The sequence below is a fragment of the Geotrypetes seraphini genome, chromosome 9, assembly GCF_902459505.1.
Source record: "Geotrypetes seraphini chromosome 9, aGeoSer1.1, whole genome shotgun sequence".
Classification (NCBI taxonomy): domain Eukaryota; kingdom Metazoa; phylum Chordata; class Amphibia; order Gymnophiona; family Dermophiidae; genus Geotrypetes; species Geotrypetes seraphini.
In genome coordinates this window covers 13,970,144-13,990,173 of record NC_047092.1, presented here as the reverse complement: position 1 = coordinate 13,990,173, position 20,030 = coordinate 13,970,144, and the positions used below count along the sequence as shown (strand labels likewise).

At 42.8% G+C, this 20,030-nt stretch overlaps 1 protein-coding gene across 1 annotated transcript in view; it reads right to left on the bottom strand.

The window, feature by feature from the left end:
* Positions 1 to 20,030, bottom strand: part of EXOC4 (exocyst complex component 4) — a 622,023-nt gene that overhangs the window by 525,823 nt on the left and 76,170 nt on the right. The window contains exons 6-7 of the mRNA XM_033958806.1: positions 12,403 to 12,646; positions 1,986 to 2,163 (exon numbers count right to left, since the gene is read on the bottom strand). Of these exons, the coding sequence (XP_033814697.1) occupies positions 1,986 to 2,163; positions 12,403 to 12,646 (422 nt within the window). The remainder of the gene's footprint in view (positions 1 to 1,985; positions 2,164 to 12,402; positions 12,647 to 20,030) is intronic.

Below are 20,030 nucleotides of genomic sequence, written 5' to 3'. Positions count from 1 at the left end.
CTTGGGGTCAGGAATGGGCGGGCCTGGGGGTGAGTCTAGGGGTTTGGATTTTCCAGACGGAAAATTTGGTATCCTTACCCAACAGGCATCCCAAAAGCAGCTTCTGACCGACTCCGAAAGAAAGACCCATGTGGTAATATGGTTAGTCCCCTCTCTGGGTTTTGCAGCCTCATCCTTTTTTAAAAATATTATAGAATATAGATATTGGCTGAAAAGTTATATTTTTAAAGATATATGAAAGTTAATCAAGTGTATATTTATAAGTTCGAATGATTTTTCTTATACACTTGTTGTAATATGTAAAAATGAATAAAGAATTTAAAAAAGAAAGAAAGAAAAAAAGTAGCTTGATTTTAGAGTCCTGCTCTCATCCTATTTGCGGCTTTTCTACCTTTTGAATTTGGGGTTTATTTTTTGTGGTGTGAAACCCCTTTGTTCTTCAACCCATTGATAGAAGGAAATGGGGAAGAAAAGAGTTAAACCACAACACAATGCACCCTGGAAGAGTCAAGAGAAGCTTTGAACAAGAAGCCAAGTAGGGGGGAAAAACCCCCCAAACAGAGAGCAGAAGGTCTATTCTTTCCAAGTACCAATATTTCAGTGATATTAATTGGGTTCACAAAGAAGAAACAAGAAAAAAAGAAGAGAGAATGACAGCTCCCAACCCGCACCAGTATCTTGCCATGTCATACAACTTCCCCCATTGATTCTGCTTCTCTCTGATCTGTTTCAGTCATGCTAAGATGACTCCGTCGTCTGAGTTTTGCCATCAAAGCATTTCATTTACTCTCGACTTCTGAACCACAACTATTCATTGCAGTTCAGGAACAATTAAATATTGTGTATCTTAGCAAGTCATCAAGGCTATGTTGCTTCCTTTCATCTCATCATCCGAGCTGTGGATGGGAAACGGTGTGTGCCTTTAAATGAACATTTCTGCATTTTCATTATGAATAAACCAGGAGTATTTATTACGGCCCAGGAACAATGAACTGTTTTTCAATCTATTAAACAACAGCAGGCAAGGTTAGAAGCCTCATCTTTGTCTTGTCTCACCAAACTGCAAAGGGAAGCAATGTCTTGTCTAACTGGTTCTCAGTAGCTCAGCTATTCTACCCAAGACCGAACTTAAAATCTAGGTACCCACAGGCACCATGGAGGGAGGGGGTAACCCCTGAAATCAGAGTAAAGGGGGAGGGGGACTCCCAGATCACCTCTGCTCAGATCCTGCCCCTCGTTCCCACTGCGTCTCCCTCTTCACTGAGCAGGTAGGGAGAGTGTGGCGCAGTGGTTAAAGCTACAGCCTCAGTACCCTGAGGTTGTGGGTTCAAACTCACCCTGCTTCTTGTGACCCTGGGAAAGCCACTTAATCCCTCCACTGCCCCAAGTACATTGTGAGCCCACCAGGACAGACAAGGAAAAATGCTTGAGTACCTGAATAAATCCATGTAAACTGTTCTGAGCTCCCCTAGGAGAATGGTATAGAAAATTGAATAAATAGTGTGAAAAGTTTCAGCCTCTGATAACCAGAGCTGCTATTGTGACATCATAATGCCTCATCCGCCAATAAGAGCCAACCTCATCAGTGATGTCACAATGGCTTAATTGTCCTATTCTTGGCCCACTTTTACTACATTTTGATTTCTAGAGTGGTGCAGTGGTTAAAGCTACAGCCTCAGCACCCTGAGGTTGTGGGTTCAAACCCATGCTGCTCCCTGTGACCTTGGACAAGTCACTTAATCCCCCCATTGCCCCAGGTACATTAGATAGATTGTGAGCCCCCCAGGACAGACAGGGAAAAATGCTTGAGTACCTGAATACATTCGTGTAAACCATTCTGAGCTCCCCTGGGAGAACGGTATAGAAAACTGAATAAATATGTTTTTGGATTTCTAAACCTCCTTTATGAAGAGATTCCCCCAACTCATCAATAGGTCTCTCAAGTGGCACTAGCCCCAAAGCACAAGCGCTAAGAGAAATCTCACCTGCAACACAGTCTGGATCTTCACCCAGACATCGGCCATGTCATACATTTTGATGTCACCATCCTGCTGGGCAGTGGGAGATGCCACAGTCTGCTGGAGATGGGCTAAGACCACCGAGTGTGCACCAGCTACGGCGTTGAATTTGTCAAAGAGAAGTTCTAGCAGTTCCAAAAGCAACCTAAAAGCATTAAAAGGGGATAGAGGACAGCAGGTTATTTTATCATTCAGGAATAAAGGTCAATAGACATGTTGTAAGCGACTCCCTTTTTATGGGACTCATTTAATGTATCGAGAGCAAGTTTTCAAGAGCTCTGCTCCCTTCATTAGGTCAGTGCAAACTGAGTGAAAGATAATGAGACTGAACATAAATGCAAATTGCAAGGTGATGGTTGTTTTCAAAGCCACAGAGAGCTGTAAAATAAAAGGATGGGCTGGAGACGACACGCTTACAGAGGATGGAGGAAAGTGAAGGGAGACAAACAGCAGAATTTATAGATACTCGACAACTATGACTGGTAATAGGTAAGGAAAATATTCCAAATGTCTAACTCTTGGGTAGCTTTGAAGTTCCTTCTTAGTTTTTTATGTATGTCAGGGGTGTCCAACCTTTTGGCTTCACTGGGCCGCATTGGCCGAAAAAAATGTTTCTGGGGCCGCACAAACGTGCAAACGCTGCAGTAAGACACAGGAGGGAGCCGGCAAGATGGTAAACACCCAGGGGCAGCAAAGGAAAACACTGCATCGCCCTCAACCGGGGCCACACAAAATACTTCACTGGGCCGCATGTGGCCCTCAGGCCGCAGGTTGGACACCCCTGATGTATGTTACCTTGGAAATCGCTGAGACTCCAGGTGGTATATAAATTTTTTTAATAAATAAATTCTCTTTGCCAGATCACCGACGCAGAAGCCTAGCCTGGTCTGGAAAAACATTGCCTCGCAGATATGTCGCAGATATGTGGCGCAGTGGTTAAAGCTACAGCCTCAGCACCCTGGGGTTGTGGGTTCAAACCCACGCTGCTCCTTGTTACCCTGGGCAAATCACTTAATCCCCCCCATTGCCCCAGGTACATTAGATAGATTGTGAGCCTGCAGGGACAGACAGAGAAAAATAGTTATTGAACAACTTTAAAATCTATTGCCAGTCTGGGGCTTGGAAATGATCCCAGGACATATCAGCCCTTGAGCCATCTTCCAAGTAACTAAGTTGTGAAGCATCATAGTTGCAAATAGATGTAATGTTGCTCTCAAATCAAAAATTTTATTATTGAAGAACTCTACAAGAGTATCAGGAGATGGCGAGCATTCATTATCTGCTTTTAAAACCAGTGTAGTATCAGTTAAGTTAACCAGTTTAAATAATTCTCTACTATTTATCTTGGCTGACCCTATTTTCTGTGCATAATATTTGAACGTTTTTCTTTAATCAGGAGTTTATAGTTCTTTAATTTAAGTCTCCAGTTTTACCTTGTCCTCCTCCCTATTTGATTTCAACCAAATCCTTTCCAGGATCTCTGTCGCTTTTATACGTTTTTAATAGAGCTATTTGATCTAATACTTGCTTACTGAACTTTTTCCATCTTGTTAGAAAATTTGAGACCAGAATTCTGTTGGATTTATACTTCCTCTATTGGTAATCAATTTTACTTTTTTTTTTTTTTTTTAAATTATCCAAACAAACCAAAAAGGCAAGTGAGATGCCCAAAAATTCAACCAAGGGGGGCTGTTTATGAATGAAAAGTCACAAAACTGAAGACTAGGGTCCCAGCTAGGATCCCAGTTTCAGCATCTTTGGATGCCTTCTTCAGGGGACAAACCAATGACTAAACCAGAGAAATAAAGGTAAACATACATCCAAGCAGTTAAAACCAAAAATAAGATATATTCCTATAAATGGTCCCCTAGCCAGTGAATATGCATGAAAGAGATTTGCAAGTAACAAAGATGATCGGAATGCAGATCTGCCCCATATTATCCCGAAAACCCACTGCTCTATATAAAATAATATATTGTTCAAATGTCATGAGTAAAAACAAGGATAACATGCATCCATTCAAACAAATAAAATCAAAACAAGAATAAATATACATATAGAGGGGGCATACTACATATCACGAATGTGCCAAACCTAGCCATTTAGGCTTATCTTTTAATAAGAAACATAGAAAGAAGACGACAGAAAAGGGCTATAGCCCATCAAGTCTGCCCACTCTATTGACCCATCCTCTTATGTCTATACCTAGTGAATTCTTCAGTTCGACCCTCGCAGGGATCCCACATAGGCATCCCATTTATTCTTAAAGTCCAGCACGCTGCTTGCCTCGATCACCTGCACTGGAAGCTTATTCCAACTGTCAACCACTCTTTCTGTGAAGAAATACTTCCTGATGTCGCCATGAAATTTCCCGTCCCTGAGTTTGAGCTGATGCCCTCTTGTGGCCGAGGGTCCTTTGAGAAAGAAGATATCATCTTCCACCTCGATATGTCCTGTGATGTATTTAAATGTCTCAATCATGTCTCCCCTCTCCCTACGTTCCTCTAGAGTGTAGAGCTGCAATTTGTTTAGTCTCTTTTCGTACGAGCATTCCGGGCAATTCTCTATCATCGCCGGGTGATTCTCCAAGCGCGGTACCAGCTTTTGATGACCAAAAATTACCGACTGGTCCAGGAGTGCCAGTACTGTGCAAAGCGCATCTCAGGCGTGCGTTTCTGGCTGGGGCTCATCATAAAACTTTTTTTAAATACACTATTCACATAAGTTACAGCCGCATGTGACGCGTGCCTATGACGCGTGCCTATATTGTGCTCCAATAAGGCACGCACATTTACGTCGCTTTCCGTGGTCTATTCTGCACACGTGCCAATCGCTATCACCATCATCACATGTAAATTCAGCGACCCTCCATGAACCTCATTTGAGGTGCACTTTTTCAAGAATCACTCATCTTTTTGAAATCATTACGTTTACGGCCGCAACAGCAGCCCGTCTATTTCCTTTCTAAATGGGACGTTCCAATAAGCCATTTCATGATTTCACACCTGTTTTTTTTCTAGCCCTATGCAACGAGGCCTCATCCGGTTAACCCCATGTGCTCTGGAAATCTGAGAATATGAAATTTTATATCTTCTCAGTCAAGCCTGGCGTCAGAAAATTATCAACATATCTAAGCACGTTACACTGATTTAAAAAGGCCCCGACTGTATATAACAGCCATCTTTAATTCAGAATGATGTTTTTTTTGTTTAAACTTTAAAGACCCGCTCCAACGCTTCTCCCCCACCAGATGCCTTTAAGAAGACTACGCTCCGCAGTATTCCTACAGGGGAAATCCTTCAGGACGCTGCCAGGCCACCGGTCTGGCGTCTCATTGCTCATCCAAGCAATCTGATAGTAAAGCTGGGGAGTCAGCAAGCTAGGAAAAAAAACATGAAAATGTCAATTCCGAGTCTGTCTTGCTTGAGCCCCTCTGCCTTGGGGGCCATCTGAAAGAAGTCGGATTTTAATAAAACTTATGAAAACAAACTTTTGGAGCCGTGCTTCTTAACTGCAATAAAACGTTGCCTGCAGAACCTATGCTGCTAATATCAAATGCTCTCAATGTAATCTTGGGAAAGTAACTCAGCTGTGGTCATTTCTGGCTCCTAATTATACAACACGTCAGCACTTTGCACAGGTTCTGTCTGTAGCCTTGGGAGATCTGAAGCTCCATTAGAGCTCTCCATAGCCCAATAACTTTCTACTAAAAAAGTTAAAATAAAAATAAGTACAGCTGTGATGTGAATTCTTTATTTACTGTATTTCTGCATGTATAGGCCGTGGCCTATACATGGGTTTTGCAAACCGGCCTAGTGGGTGTGGCTTGCATAACTGGGGTGGCCTATACATCATTCCCCCCCCCCCTAAATACCTCCCTCGCCGGTAGTAAGATCAGGCGTGTTTTCATGTGCAGGCCTTGTTGAGTGGAACAAACGTCCTGGCCGGCTGCCTCCACGCTGTGCAGGGCAGGAGCGATGTTTGCTATCTCAAGCCTCTGTCCCGCGCCGATTCCTGACGGCAGCCAATCAGGAATCTGTGCCCTGCACCACGTGGAGGAGGCAGCCAGCAAGGACGTTTGTTCCACTCAACAATAAATTGCTACTTAGAATGACTGGTGTTGCCATTCAGCAAATTACATATAATTGGAAGGATTGGAAGAGATTAATTACAACTTCTGGTGGAATTCTTTATGCCATATCTATAAAATGGAAAGATTTATTGCATTACAAAGGGGATATTTCAAGAAATTTCAGGATGTGTTGAAACCATTAACAAAATATTGTACGGATTAGATGAAACTGTTTCCCTTAAATGTATCAGTTCAATTGGGTAGGGGGGATATTTTATTAATATGTATTTATATGAATATGGAATTTATGGTAGGGAGGGATGGGAAGGGGGAGGGATAAGAATTTATGTAATATACAAATGATAGAATATAAGTGATATATTTATTGTTAATGTGATTGAATATACATATACACTTAATGTAATTTTGAAAATGAATAGAGAATTAAAAAAAAAAGAAAACACGTCCGATCTTACTACAGGCGAGGGAAGTCCGCGGCTAGTAACAAGGGGCAGCTTATCTAAGAGTTTCCTGCGGCCTATACAGAGGGGAAATACGATATTTAAAAATTTATTACTCACAGCTTCCCACAATTCTGCACGGGGTACAATAAAGCATACCCAGTAAAATCAAGACATACAAACACAAAAGCAGCAGAAAAAAAATCATAAAATAATCAGCTAACCTTAAAGCTTGCTTAAACAAAATTGTCTTCACATGCTTCCAAAATTATCACACCCTTGAAGGTCCCTTAACATCAGCAGGCAATGCATTCCACAGAGATGCACGCTGTATTGATATCATAGTGCAACAAATGGCCCTCAGATCATAATGACCGTGTTGGATGATATTTACGGAATAAAGAACTTAAAACAACAGGTCCATTGTCTCTTAATACCTTAAAGATCATACACACCACTTTAAATTCAGTACAAGATGAAATAGGTAGCCAATGCCAATCACGCAAAATAGGCATAATATGGATGCATGCATGATGATCCACGCAGGAGCATTCCGTACCGCTTGTAATGCATAAATCACATATTTAGAGAAACAAAGGTAAAGCAAATTACAGTAATTAAAAACAAGAGTCAATATTGTCTGGCAAGAGATAATCCCTCAATCGTCTTAATGGGCGTAGCTTAAAAAAAGCCTCGGACACAATAGCCTTAATCTGCGGATTACAAGGGGTTGCCTTTCAACAAGGCTTCCAATGGCCAAAACAATTCTCATTGGTTAAGCTATTTTTCCTGGAACCAGGGCTGGGATCTGATATCATCAACCCTCCTTTATAATGATCTGCTGATTTCCCCCCCCCCTTTCCAGCTTACTTGAATCTGGTCCTTGCAACAAGAATCCTCAACCAGGACCTGTTACCGGGGCTTTCACTGAAAACCTACAATTGCCAGCTTATTAAAATCTTAACATACTGCCTAATAAGGAATCTTTCAATCAGGTTTGCAATTGTGCTTAAAATTTAGTAAAAACTAAAAGGCACAGCCTGCTTATGCCCATAAAAATGGGCATTATTTTGAGAATTGCCGCATGCAGTTTCATGTTGTCAGGCTGCAGTGGGCCCTTTTGATAGGCCTCTCCACCTGCAGCAGGCCTGAGAGACAGCTGAGTTGCATGTGTCAAGAAAGCTGACCAGTTTGTTCTCTCTAAGTGACTCTGGTAGGCCAATAAACCATAGAATATTCTGCCACAATCAGTTTTTGAGATTATCTACCTTATTTTCCGTGGCCTGCATTCTCTTGGACAGGTTCTCGCAGTCCCATCCAACACTACCGCTCTGTTCTTTGTCGCTGGCACGCTCTACCGATGAACAAATTCCTGACCAGAACTGTAGACGCTCATGTGCCAACTGAATCCATTCGAATAATCCCTATAGCTTTTGTTTGTTTGTTTTAAATACATTTTTATTAACTTTTTGAATGAAAAAGAGAATATATACAACTGCCCCTATTGGGGACTCAAGAGAACCACCAAAGAAAAATCATATATAAATCGCTGCGGCTTTTTATTCAAGGCAACCTCCACAGCTGCCCAGACTTCAGCCGTCTTCAGCCGTTATCTCTACTGTTATTTTATAAAACATATGGCTTATTCCAAACAGGTCCTATTTTCTTGCTTTCTTAAAGTCTCTGCTCTCTGTATTTCCTCTGAATATCTGCATATTGTATTTTGCTGAATGTCCAGCTCTCTTGATTGTAAACCGCCTAGAAGTCGCAAGATTGTGGCGGTATAGAAGAATAAAGTTATTATTACTGTCCACAGGCTCGGCAAGGCATCTTGGGCTGCACCACCTTCACTTTCTTCTCCTCCTGGAATGAAGGCTTAGCTGCCATAATGGACGGATGGATGATGCCATCGAGTCGGCCACCGACTCGTGGCAACACGCACAGTGAGGAATCTACCCTGCAATGTTTCACGGCAGAGTACAGGAGTGGTTTGCCATTGCCATCTCCTGCGCAACGAGTGGCTCCACTATGTCGCTGCTGCCCAACTATGATTTAATAGCATAATTAGGAGGGAAGGCCTGGGAACTCAACACACTAGTGTCAACCCAGCCTCACAGTGCTAGTTGTCAGCATTTTCAGTTGGCCAAACCAATGTCAGCAGAGGCCTATGGGACATAATATCAATCTGACTCTGGAAGGTTGATGCAGATAGACCCTAAATGCTCCTGCACAGAATTCACATACATTAAGCATCTAGCCAGACTGGATTGTTTATCAAGAAGACAGGCTAGTTGAATGGGACAAAGAAGCCATCTACCATTCCTGCAAGTGTCACACCTTCCTTATCAATTAAGCTAACCATTGTTTCAAACAGTTTACAAATTATAAACAGAAGGATACTGGGACATACAATAGATTCCAACCTATAAAAGCCTCGTCTCCGCAACATCTATCTCTCGCTCTCTCTTTGCCCTATTCAGGAAGCTGTCTTTTCTTCCTCATTCACAAGAGCACAGAAGCAGCTACATAATAGAATATCTTTCTGTACAATAGTATCTTTATAAACATTGTCTTTCTGTAATATTTCTGCACAATATAATCTTTATGCAATCACTCTTGGCTGTCATTGTCATTAATTTCACTTCCTACTGAATCTTCTATGAGGGTATTCATCCAGGACTGTAAGGCCGCCACCTTACATCATTGGGGGCTTGTCTGCTGCAAAACCTTAAATTTGGGGGACTCGTCCTTACAACTAGCATCCATGCCCCGCCATGGTACCTTAAAAATGGATGTTCAGTGAGGCTACAATGCACACCAACCATATTCAACTTATTATTCGTATCAAGTTAGAACAGATTTAATGTATCCTAACTCTATTCAGACAGCTATCCAGAGCAAACTGAGAACTCGATGTATACTTTTATCCCCAATTGATGAGAGCAATTTTTAGTGAGGTCAATTTATTTGAGTAAATGTATTTGAAACTTCCTCTCAAATGTCTTTGAAACCAGGGCATGCATGTAAGTTAATTTGAGGAGTGAAATGTTAGATCTGGTAGGAGATGATGGAAAAAAACCCAAAAAAACTCCATTTCAGATTATTCATGGAACGACTTTAAGTATCCATGAAGTGGCCAAAAAAATGAATTAGAATGCAGGAGAGAAGCAGACATCCACATGAGATTTACTTCCGACTGAGGGCTCCAGCTGCTCACTAAGCAAAGCATGGGCATTTGTATGACTTAGTCTTGGAAAGCAGGTCGAGCGTAAAATTAAGACTGCAGGTCTACTCAAGTAGCATGTATGAGTGCTCCTCCTCATGACCTGCCCACATTTCTTAAAAGCCAAAACCAATTTTGTTTTTCTCAGGCCCAAATGCCTACTTTTGGAACAGCTCACATTTACCGTTATTGACCACCTTCTCATCAAAAATAAATTAACTCGAGTCCCTGTATAAAAACAATTAATGACACATCTGGAGCAAAGACTTGGATTCATACATCAAAGCAGACTATCATCTCCTGTCTGCAGATATTTAGCAGTTGAATATAAAAGGCCTGGTGGTTAAGGCCCAATCCTATGGAATTCCATCCCATAATCTTAGAGATGAATATGAGATTTGAAAATGAGCATCTTTGCACTTTTTTGGTTATAGAATCTTTTTTGAGGGGTTGGGGAAGAAGGATGATTAATGTGTGAGGATATTAAGGTGGCCAAACAGGTTGAAAAGGTTGACGGCAAAAGCTAGAAGGATGCTAGGGTGCATAGGAAGAGGTATGGCAAGTTGGAAAAAGGAGGTATTGATGCCCTTGTATAAGACTCTGGTGAGACCTCATATAGAATATTGTGTACAATTCTGGAGATCGCAACTTCAAAAATATATTAAAAAGATGGAGTCGATCTAGAGGAAGGCTACTAAAATGGTGTGTGGTCTTCGTAATAAGGCATATGGGTCAGACAAAGATCTCAATATGTATACTTTAGAGGAAAGGCGAAAGAGGGGAGATATGATAGAGACATTTAAATATCTACATGGTGTAAATGCGCATGTGTCGAGTCTCTTTCATTTGAAAGGAAGCTCTGGAATGAAAGGGCATAGGATGAAATTAAGAGGTGATAGGCTCAGGAGTAATCTAAGGCAGTGATTCCCAACCCTGTCCTGGAGGACCACCAGGCCAATTGGGTTTTCAGGCTAGCCCTAATGAATATGCATGAGAGAGATTTGCACATGATGGAAGTGATAGGCATGCAAATTTGCTTCATGCATATTCATTAGGGCTAGCCTGAAAACCCAATTGGCCTGGTGTTCCTCCAGGACAGGGTTGGGAACCACTGATCTAAGGAAAGGCTTTTTTTTTTTTTACAGAAAGGGTGGAATAGTCTCCCAATAGAGGTGGTGGAGACAAAGACTCTGCCTGAATTCAAGAAAGTATGGGACAGGCACGTGGGATCTCTTAGGAAAAGGAGGAGCTGGTGGATGCTGTGAATGGGTGGACTGGATGGGCCATTTGGCCTTTATCTGTCATCATGTTTCTATATGCTGAGGTTGAGCAGAGTTTAATTCAGAGATGGTCAGGGGGGTTGTTTTTATTTGGATGTTAGTATTGTGTTAAATTTCAAATTGTCTGTCTTAGTTAAGTGTATTGAACGGATAAAAATGTTTCTGAAATACAGCCAAGGGTGGGGGCTTATTCTCCAAAAATCATGGAATTCTACACAAATAAGAATTTTACTCAAAAATTACTTTCTATTGCTGACCATTAGAACATATCAGTTCTTTTTCAGTATAAGGGGCTTCCTTGGAGGGAAATCTTGCCACCAATACATTAACTGAAAATGATTAAATGATGAGAATAATATTCTATTAAACAGGATTAATTAGGGGTGCTTTTTTAAGTCTTGCACTGCTCCTTGTGACCCTGGGCAAGTCACTTAATCCTTCATAGCCCCAGGTACGTTAGATAGATTGTGAGCCCACCGGGACAGACAGGGAAAAATGTTTGAGTACCTGAATAAATTCATGTAAACCCTTCTGAGCTTCCCTGGGAGAACAGTATAGAAAATTGAATAAATAGTGTGAAACGTTTCTGGTAACCAGAGCTGCTATTGTGACATCATAATGCCTCATCCGCCAATAAGAGTCAGCCTCATCAGTGATGTCACAATGGCTTGATTGTCCTATTCGTGGCTCACTTTTACTACATTTTGCTTTCTAGAGTGGTGCAGTGGTTAGAGCTACAGCCTCAGCACCCTGAGGCTGTGGGTTCAAACCCCGCGCTGCTCCTTGTGACCCTGGGCAAGTCGCTTAATCCTTCATAGCGCCAGGTACGTTAGATAGATTGTGAGCTCACAGGGACAGATAGGAAAAATGCTTGAGTGCCTGATTTTAAAACCGCTTAGAAAACCTTGATAGGTGGTATAGAAAATCCTAATAAACTTAAAAAAAAATCTCTGAACATTAATCTCCGACTTCCTGCAGGACCTCCTGTGGTAAGCCCTTTTAAGCTGTGGTTGGCATACGCTAGTGTTTACCATAGCTTAGTAAAAGGGACCCCTAAGTGAAGTTGCTGTATTTATTGGGTATGACTCACGGCCCCTTATAACGATGGTCCCACCATTATTTTTAAAAAAAACCAAAAAAAAAAAACCCCACATTTGTAAGAATTATAATTATTATGAGGTGGGTTTTGGTTTTGTTTTTTAATTAATGTACAGCAGGATGCTTTTGAGGTTTTTGTGAAGATGCAGGAGGTTAGGCTTTAGGATGCAGTCAGATTCTACAGTACCAAGAAATGTACACAGGTTTACATCCTCAATTTGGTTTACTTTCTATTCAGTTCTGTGCCTACCTGGGCTGGTTTTCCAAGGAAAGACTCTCCCCTCTCTGGTAGCTATTGTCTGCCACTTGAGTGGTGGATCTCTTCACGATCTGCTTGAGTTCTTGCTCCAGGCGTTCTGTAATGGCCTTTGCCGTTTCAGGAATCTTTTTCAGCTTGGCCAGAGCTTTGATGAGGATCCCCATAAAAACAGCACTGTTCTCCTCAGGGTCACACTCCAGATCCTCTTTGATTTCCTGCAGACTCATTTCTCTCACTAGCAGTACAAAAAAGAAGAAAAGAAAGGATCAAAACCTTCCTAGACATGAAAGCGAGTTCCCTCTTTTAGAAGCGGCCACGTACTCCAAATTGGAAATAAATGATAGTCAGCTAACAAGGGTCAAATAAAACCCCCAACTTCCTCAAGCAGCCAAAAAGCATTGTCGGGTCAAAGTGCAGCTGGACATTAACCATCCTCAGCAGCAACTAAAGAATCTTTTTTTATTATTTATAAATTTATGACAATTTTTACAAGAAAAAAAAAACACTTCTTGCTAATGCAACTCAGTAAAAATAACATTTTTAGGTATAGACTTTAATTAGGAACAATGAAATCCATCCTTAGAACACAAAATTTGCTTTGAGAGGTCAAACAATATGAGCAACTTAATAATTTTTTCAATAATGAAAAAGAAAAATGAAATACAATACATAGACTATAATACTGTTAGCACTATCTTCATTCATTCTCAGCTACAACTTAACCAATTTTTTTCATTTCCAAAAAGGCCATTAATTGCTCTGGGGCAAAAAAAACATATTTAACATCTAAAGACTTAACCACACATTTGCATGGGTGGGCTAATAGGAAAGTGGCCCCCAAAGATTAGTTTCCAGTCTCTGAAAGAAATCGCCTCCTTCTTTCCTGTGTTAGTCATGTCACATCTTGGTATATACAAACCTTTTTCCCATGGAACAAATCTTTGGTACGACGGAAATAAAGAGAAGAGAAACTTTTTTTATAGAAATCTAAAATGGCAAATATGTATTTTACCCCGGCCTTTGCAATTAATATAACCAACCAGTCAGCCTGCTGCTTCTCTCAACATTCAAGCCAATTCTCTCAACCTAGAAGGTATTAAGGCCATCAGTGCAGGAATGCATTTGTATCAAACTTTGCGACATGCTCAGAGGGCTTTAGTGCAGAAAACATCACGCATAGCAGAGAGGGCTGCAAATTGTATTTAAATGTAAGTGACTTTGTTTGCCATGCCTTCCCGATGCGCAGAGAACAGTGCACAAACAGACCCTGCTCTCATTGCTGGAAAAGTAATGCCAGCTTGGAGCTGGTGATGTAAAGTTTGAAGAGAGGATTTCTTTTCCCTTCCAGTTTAAAATCTGCCAGTTTTAGTTTCTTTTGGAAGTGGAAGAAAGCCCGCACAAGCCTGTAAGCACTGGAAGTGGCGCAGTGGTCTGCCCCAGGTGCCGTCTTGGTGGGGCCCCGGCATCTCCTTAACCCCCTGCTCTTTTCCTACCCTCCCCCCCCCCCCCCGCTACTGCATGCGCATACGCCCCTTCCCTCGTACCTCTTTAAAGTTCACTGTGCCAGCAGCAACCCTGTTGCTGGTGCCAGTGTCGGCTCTTCTTCTGACATCACTTCCTGGACCCGTGCCTAGGAAGTGACATCAGAAGAGTCAACACTGGCACGAGCAGCAGGTTGGGGGTTGCTGCTCACACCAGGAGTGTTAAAGAGGTATGGGGTAGGGGAAGGGAAGGGGCACGCATGGCAGGAAGAGGCAGGAAAGGAGTGCATCGGGGTGGGGGAGCAGAGAAGAGGGCGGGGAGGGGTGCCACCATTGAGCACTGGTTCGGAGAAACAAAATGTCACAAGTTCGAGCAAACCTGAAAGAGAAAGCCCACACTGGTACACTTCCCCCTCCCCATTCGTGGTTTCGACACTCGCGATTTCACATATTTGTGAATTTTTGGGGAGGGAGGAAAACCTCCCCCCCCCCCATAGTTTAGCACGTTCCCGCCTCTCTCCAGCCTTCTTCCCGGCATCCCGGCCTTACCTGGTGGTCTAGCGGGCTTTTGGGGCAGGAGCAATCTTCCTACGCTCTTGCCCCGTGTAGATCGCCAATAGGAAATGACTGCTGTGAGCTCCCGTCATAGTCTTGAGAGACTATGGGAACTCACAGCAGTCATTTCCTTTTGGCAATCTGCATGGGGCAGGAGCGTAGGAAGATCGCTCCTGCCCCGAAAGCCTGCTAGACCACCAGGTAAGGCCGGGATGCCGGGGGGAAGGCAGTAGGGAGGCAGGGGTGGGTCAGAGCCGGACGAGAAGATATTTGCGGTTTTTCTCCATTCGCGGTCCGGCTCTGCCCCTATCCCCTGTGAATACCGAGGGAGATGTGTACCTGTTTTCTGTACTTAAATATAAGCCTTCCTGGAAAAATAAAATTGGAAAGCTTAGATTTCAAGGTGCAGAACAGCGTCAATGTGTGCTTCATAGTTGGGTTTGCCTGGAGCACACATACCTTTCCAAAGACATAATTAAGGTGGGAATCTCTCCCAAAGAAAGTTTAGAAACCAAGTGATTTGCCCAAGGTCACAAAAGTCATAGGTGGGAAAACTCAAAATTTGAATCCTGGCTTCTCTGGCTCACAGCCAGCTACGCTAACCACTAGGCCACTCTTCCACTTTGGTGGATCCTGAACACAGATAGTAAGAATACTATAACGGCATTGCCCGAATATATTATTCCTTCCTTCTTCTTCACCCATGACAGATCCTGGGCCTTTTATTCCACAGTTTGATGACTACGGCCATTGCTAGGATCAATCCTGCATTATGCATGGTAAAATTACTTCCAGTTGCACTTGCTAGTGAATTTTGTATATGAAATCAATATTTCCCATGAAAATTAAATTAGTTTCAATATGCACACTTTGTTAGGAATTAATTCTCTATTGAGTACTTAGGCAAAAGCTCTACCAACAAAATCTTTTTTAATAAAAATTAACAATCCAGATCCTATAAAAAACAATCCAAAAGTTACCTATAATTTCTAGTTTCTAAATAACATTTGCTTTACAAAACGAGCTTTCATGCCAAAAGCAAATGCAACAGAAACAGAACATAAAAAGGAAGAGAGAGAAGAAAAAAAACTCATGATGTTGGCTCCTTTTCTATTAGTCTCATTTTAGTCTTGGACCATAAGGTACCTGCTGGAAATTTGATGGCAGACCAATGCTGTTATGTCTACCAGGTGCCAGTCTGCCTGCTCTACACCCAAAACACACTGCTCGATTTCTTGGAGATGTCAAGATGGAGCAATTTTTGAAGGGAGATTTTAGCACATTCCCCAGCCCTGACGCCGACGCCTTTTGGCTCCACCCCTTGCCCCACGTCAATCCCATTGTCATTCTAAATTGATTGATTGATTCATTTCTTTAGCCCATCCTCCCAAAAGAGCCCAGAATGGGTTACAGGAGTATATATACAGTATAGGTCGAAGACGAGACAGACATGACATAGAAACATAGAAGATGACGGCAGAAAAGGGCCATAGCCCAACAAGCCTGCCCACTCTATTGACCCATCCCCCTTGATTTTACCTCCTTAGAGAACCCAAGTGTGTATCCCATTTCTTTTTAAAATCTGGCACACTGCTGGCCTCAATCACCTGAAGCCAGCAGTGTGCCGGATTTTAGTTGAGTAGTGGGTGATACAAAGTCTGAGTTACAGCAATCTATTTCACCAGTATCAGGAGATGAATGAGAACTACAGATAATCATTTTCCTTATTCTTCCCATCTACTACTACTGCTACCAGATGTACACAGTGCTTTACAGAGTCACAAAGAAGACAGTCCCTGCTCGAAAGAGCTTACAATCTGAACAGGCAAGACAGACAAACAGGATGTCATGGATACAGTTAAGGGGAAGGGTTAATCTGCTGGCTGGGTTGGAGGGCAGAGGGGAGTACAGGACAGTCAAGCCATTGTGACATCAGTGATGAGGCTGGCTCTTATTGGTGGAATGAGGCATTATGACATCACAATCTCAGCTCTGCTTCCCAAAGACTGAAACTCTTCACACTACTACTACTACTATGAATTATTTCTCTAGTGCTACCAGACGTATACAGTGCTCTACAAAGTCACAAAGAAGACAGTCCCTGCTCCAAAGAGCTTACAATCTAAACAGGCAAGACAGACAAACAGGATGTCATGGATACAGTTAAGAGGAACAGTTAATCTCCTGTCTTGTCACTGTGTTCCGTCTTTCTCCCCTTTCCCAGTCTTTACTCTATACGCGCCCCTTTCCAAACCCTTATCTACTTTTCTCCAACTCTCATTCCTTCACCAGCCCCAGCTCCTTCCTGACTTCTGAGCTCCAAACCAAACCAGAAGCAGTAGGCATCAGATAACAAAATAACCATTCCTTTGCTTTAGATAGGGCTATGAGAAGGATATCTACTCTCACTGTTACTTGTCATTGTTTCTTGAGCCATGGATGCACAAGTGCAAGGAAAGAAGGTAGGTGGCATAACCCTTAAGGGTCTTACATTCACAGATGATGATTTCTCGGTACTAACTCAACTGCAAAGTTCTGTAACTTGTGTGTTGGAGAAATTTGAGGATGTTAGAGGGTGTCTAGACTAAAGCTTAATTTGACTGCATCAGAAACTCTTTAGACAGAATGGGTAGATTTTCCTCAATACTGGGTTGGAGAATACATTAAATTTCTGCGTTTAAATATCCAATTTCAGTATGGAGAACATACCTTATGTCTCTCAGGAGAATAGTTTACTGGAAAAAAATGTTGAGGGAATACATAAGGATAGGAAAGCGAGAATACCGGTAAATGTGCTTCTGAAGTAGAGAATGGCACGGGGGCAAGTTTTGTCACTGTCCCTATCCCTGCACCATTCCTGTAAGCTCTGCCCTAACCACAGAAGCCTTGAACACTTATGATTTTAAAGGGTTTGAGGCTTGCGCAGATGAGGACCGAGCTAGCAGGAATGGGGCAAGGACAGGAAAAGAACCCATCTGGATGGGAAAATGAGTTCCCGTTCTCTATTCTGAAGTCCAAGGCTAAGGACAGACTGGGGCTTCCCTCTCTGACAATGTACAATAAGGCCGGTGAGAAGAGGAACCTCAGTGTCTGTTTTGGTGGTACAGGCTTCTTTCCAGCTACTGAAGTAGAAAAACATATCGGCACGGCTCTGCATCTTAGTTGCTTACTGCATACTAAAGCAGAAGATTTGCATAGTTAGGGTAGACAAGTCCCAGTGCTGAGGACTCTAAGGCGTTAAGCTTTGTGAACTGGTGCACTCCCTCAGTAAGGTTTTTAAACTCTTGAGAGCAGTGCAGGACCAAGCAGTAGACTCCAGTGGTCCGAATAAACCATTTCGTATCTCAAAGACATTACTATGCGTATGCACAAATTAAACATTATGTATAGAGTCTGGGGGCAATAAACCTCAGTGAAGATATATTTCAATGAGGTTCTAAGACTGAATTCCCAAGTCAGCACTTTCATATTTTTCTTACATCTCTGCTTGAGGAAGAGAAAGAATATTATCATCATGTGCTCACTTCTAGTTGGGGAAGAGGACAATGCCTGAGCCATGGGACATCGGAGAGACCACAGAAACTGAATGTTTTGTGGCAAACACAGTATAAAATAATTTAGAGAGTTTATACCCCATCCTCTGATCATCTAAAGCAGTGGTCTCAAACTCAAACCTTTTGCAGGGCCACATTTTGGATTTGTAGGTACTTGGAGGGCCGCAGAAAAAAGAGTTAATGTCTTATTAAAAAAATGACAACTTTCCATGAGGTAAAACTCTTTATAGTTTATAAATCTTCCCCCCTCCCCCTCCAAAGGCCTGCATGTTCCCCCCTTCTTTGCAGTCTTAGTTTCAGCTAATTACCGCAGCCTGCAGAGAGGATCACCGGTGCTGTAGCGTTCCTTGCAGGCTGCCATGGGCCTCCGTAGCACGTTCCCTCTGCTGCGATCCCACCCCTCCTCTTGATGTCAGGGGCAGGATTGTGGCAGAGGGAACGTGCTGCTGAGGATGATGGCAGCCTGCAAGGAACGCTACAGCACTGGTGATCCTCTCTGCAGGCTGCGGTAATTAGCTGAAGGTAAGAGCAGGAGGCCAGGGGGAAGCCGGAGGACATTGCAAAGAATGGGCAGCACTAGTACAGACAACAGTAGCATAGACTGCAGGCCGCAAAATAGTACCTGGCGAGCCGCATGTGGCCCCCGGGCCGCGAGTTTGAGACCACTGATCTAAAGCCAATTTTAAAAGCATAGACAGCTGCCCAAAGTGCAAGACAAGGATTGGATTAGGTGAGATATTTGGGCAGGACCGATGAGTGCAAGCTTTCTGGACATGTCACACAGTATTTGATCAGAGAGATAAGGTGAAGGGAGGTGTTAAGTGACTTGGCCAAGATCACACGTGGCTGCAGTAGGGTTTAAACTGGGCTGCCCCAGTTCTTATCCCACTGTTTTATCATTTAGGCAACTCTTCCAGTTAAGCGGAGACTTAGAGGAGACATGATAGAAACCTTCAAAATCATGAAGGGCATAGAGAAGGTAGACAGGGACAAATTCTTCAGGCTGTGGGGAGCCACAAGTACAAGGGGGCACTCGGAGAAATTGAAAAAGGACAGGTTTAGAACAAATGCTAGGAAGTTCTTTTTCACTCAGAGGGTGGTGGACACATGGAACGCGCTCCCGGAGGCTGTGATAGGCCAGAGCATGCTACAGGGGTTCAAGGAGGGTCTAGATAGGTTCCTAAAAGAAAAGGGGATTGAGGGGTACAGATAGAAGTAGAGGTAGGTTAAAGGATTAGACAGAAACCACTTCACAGGTCATGGACCTGATGGGCCACCGCAGGAGCGGACCGCTGGGCGCGATGGACCTCTGGTCTGACCCAGTGGAGGCAACTTCTTATGTTCTTAAGTTCCTCAATATTATATTTCCAAAGGCCACTTATGCGATCTTATTTGACAATACAGAGGGAGTTTCTGAATGCCATTCAAGTTTCTGAAGAAAAAACTATTTGATAGCATATAACTGTATTCTAATAGATTTGGGGCCAGATTCTATAAATAGCGCCCATTGGCAGCGGCTGCCTAAAAAATGGCCACTGATCGCGTGTCAATCATGCAACGGCACCGTTTCCAGAAATCATTGCATCGTAAAAGGTAGGCGCCAGAAATGAAGGCCAGGATTTTATGATGCCCAATGCCACTTCTACCATCCGTGATGCCTACAGTGGCGTTGGGCATCGTAAAGCGCAAATTTTCTTTTTACAAACTATTTTAATCATGTTTAAACAGCTTTTTCCACTTAAGTTGGGTGCCGGTAGGGCGCCTAACTTAAGGCGTCGTTTATAGAATATGGGTGAATAGGGTGGTACCATCAATTAACCAATGGAGAAGTCAATTAATATAGCTTGTGATGAAGGATGGGAAAAACAAACAGAAAAGTCTATCCCGCTTAGACTATTGCAATATGCTACTAGTAGGCTTACCTGAAAAACGCTGCAATCTGACTCCCGAAAAACCTGGGCTTCCACGACCACTTCACCCCTGCACGAAGATCCATGCCCATCCCAAAACGATGCGTCTTTAAAGCCTT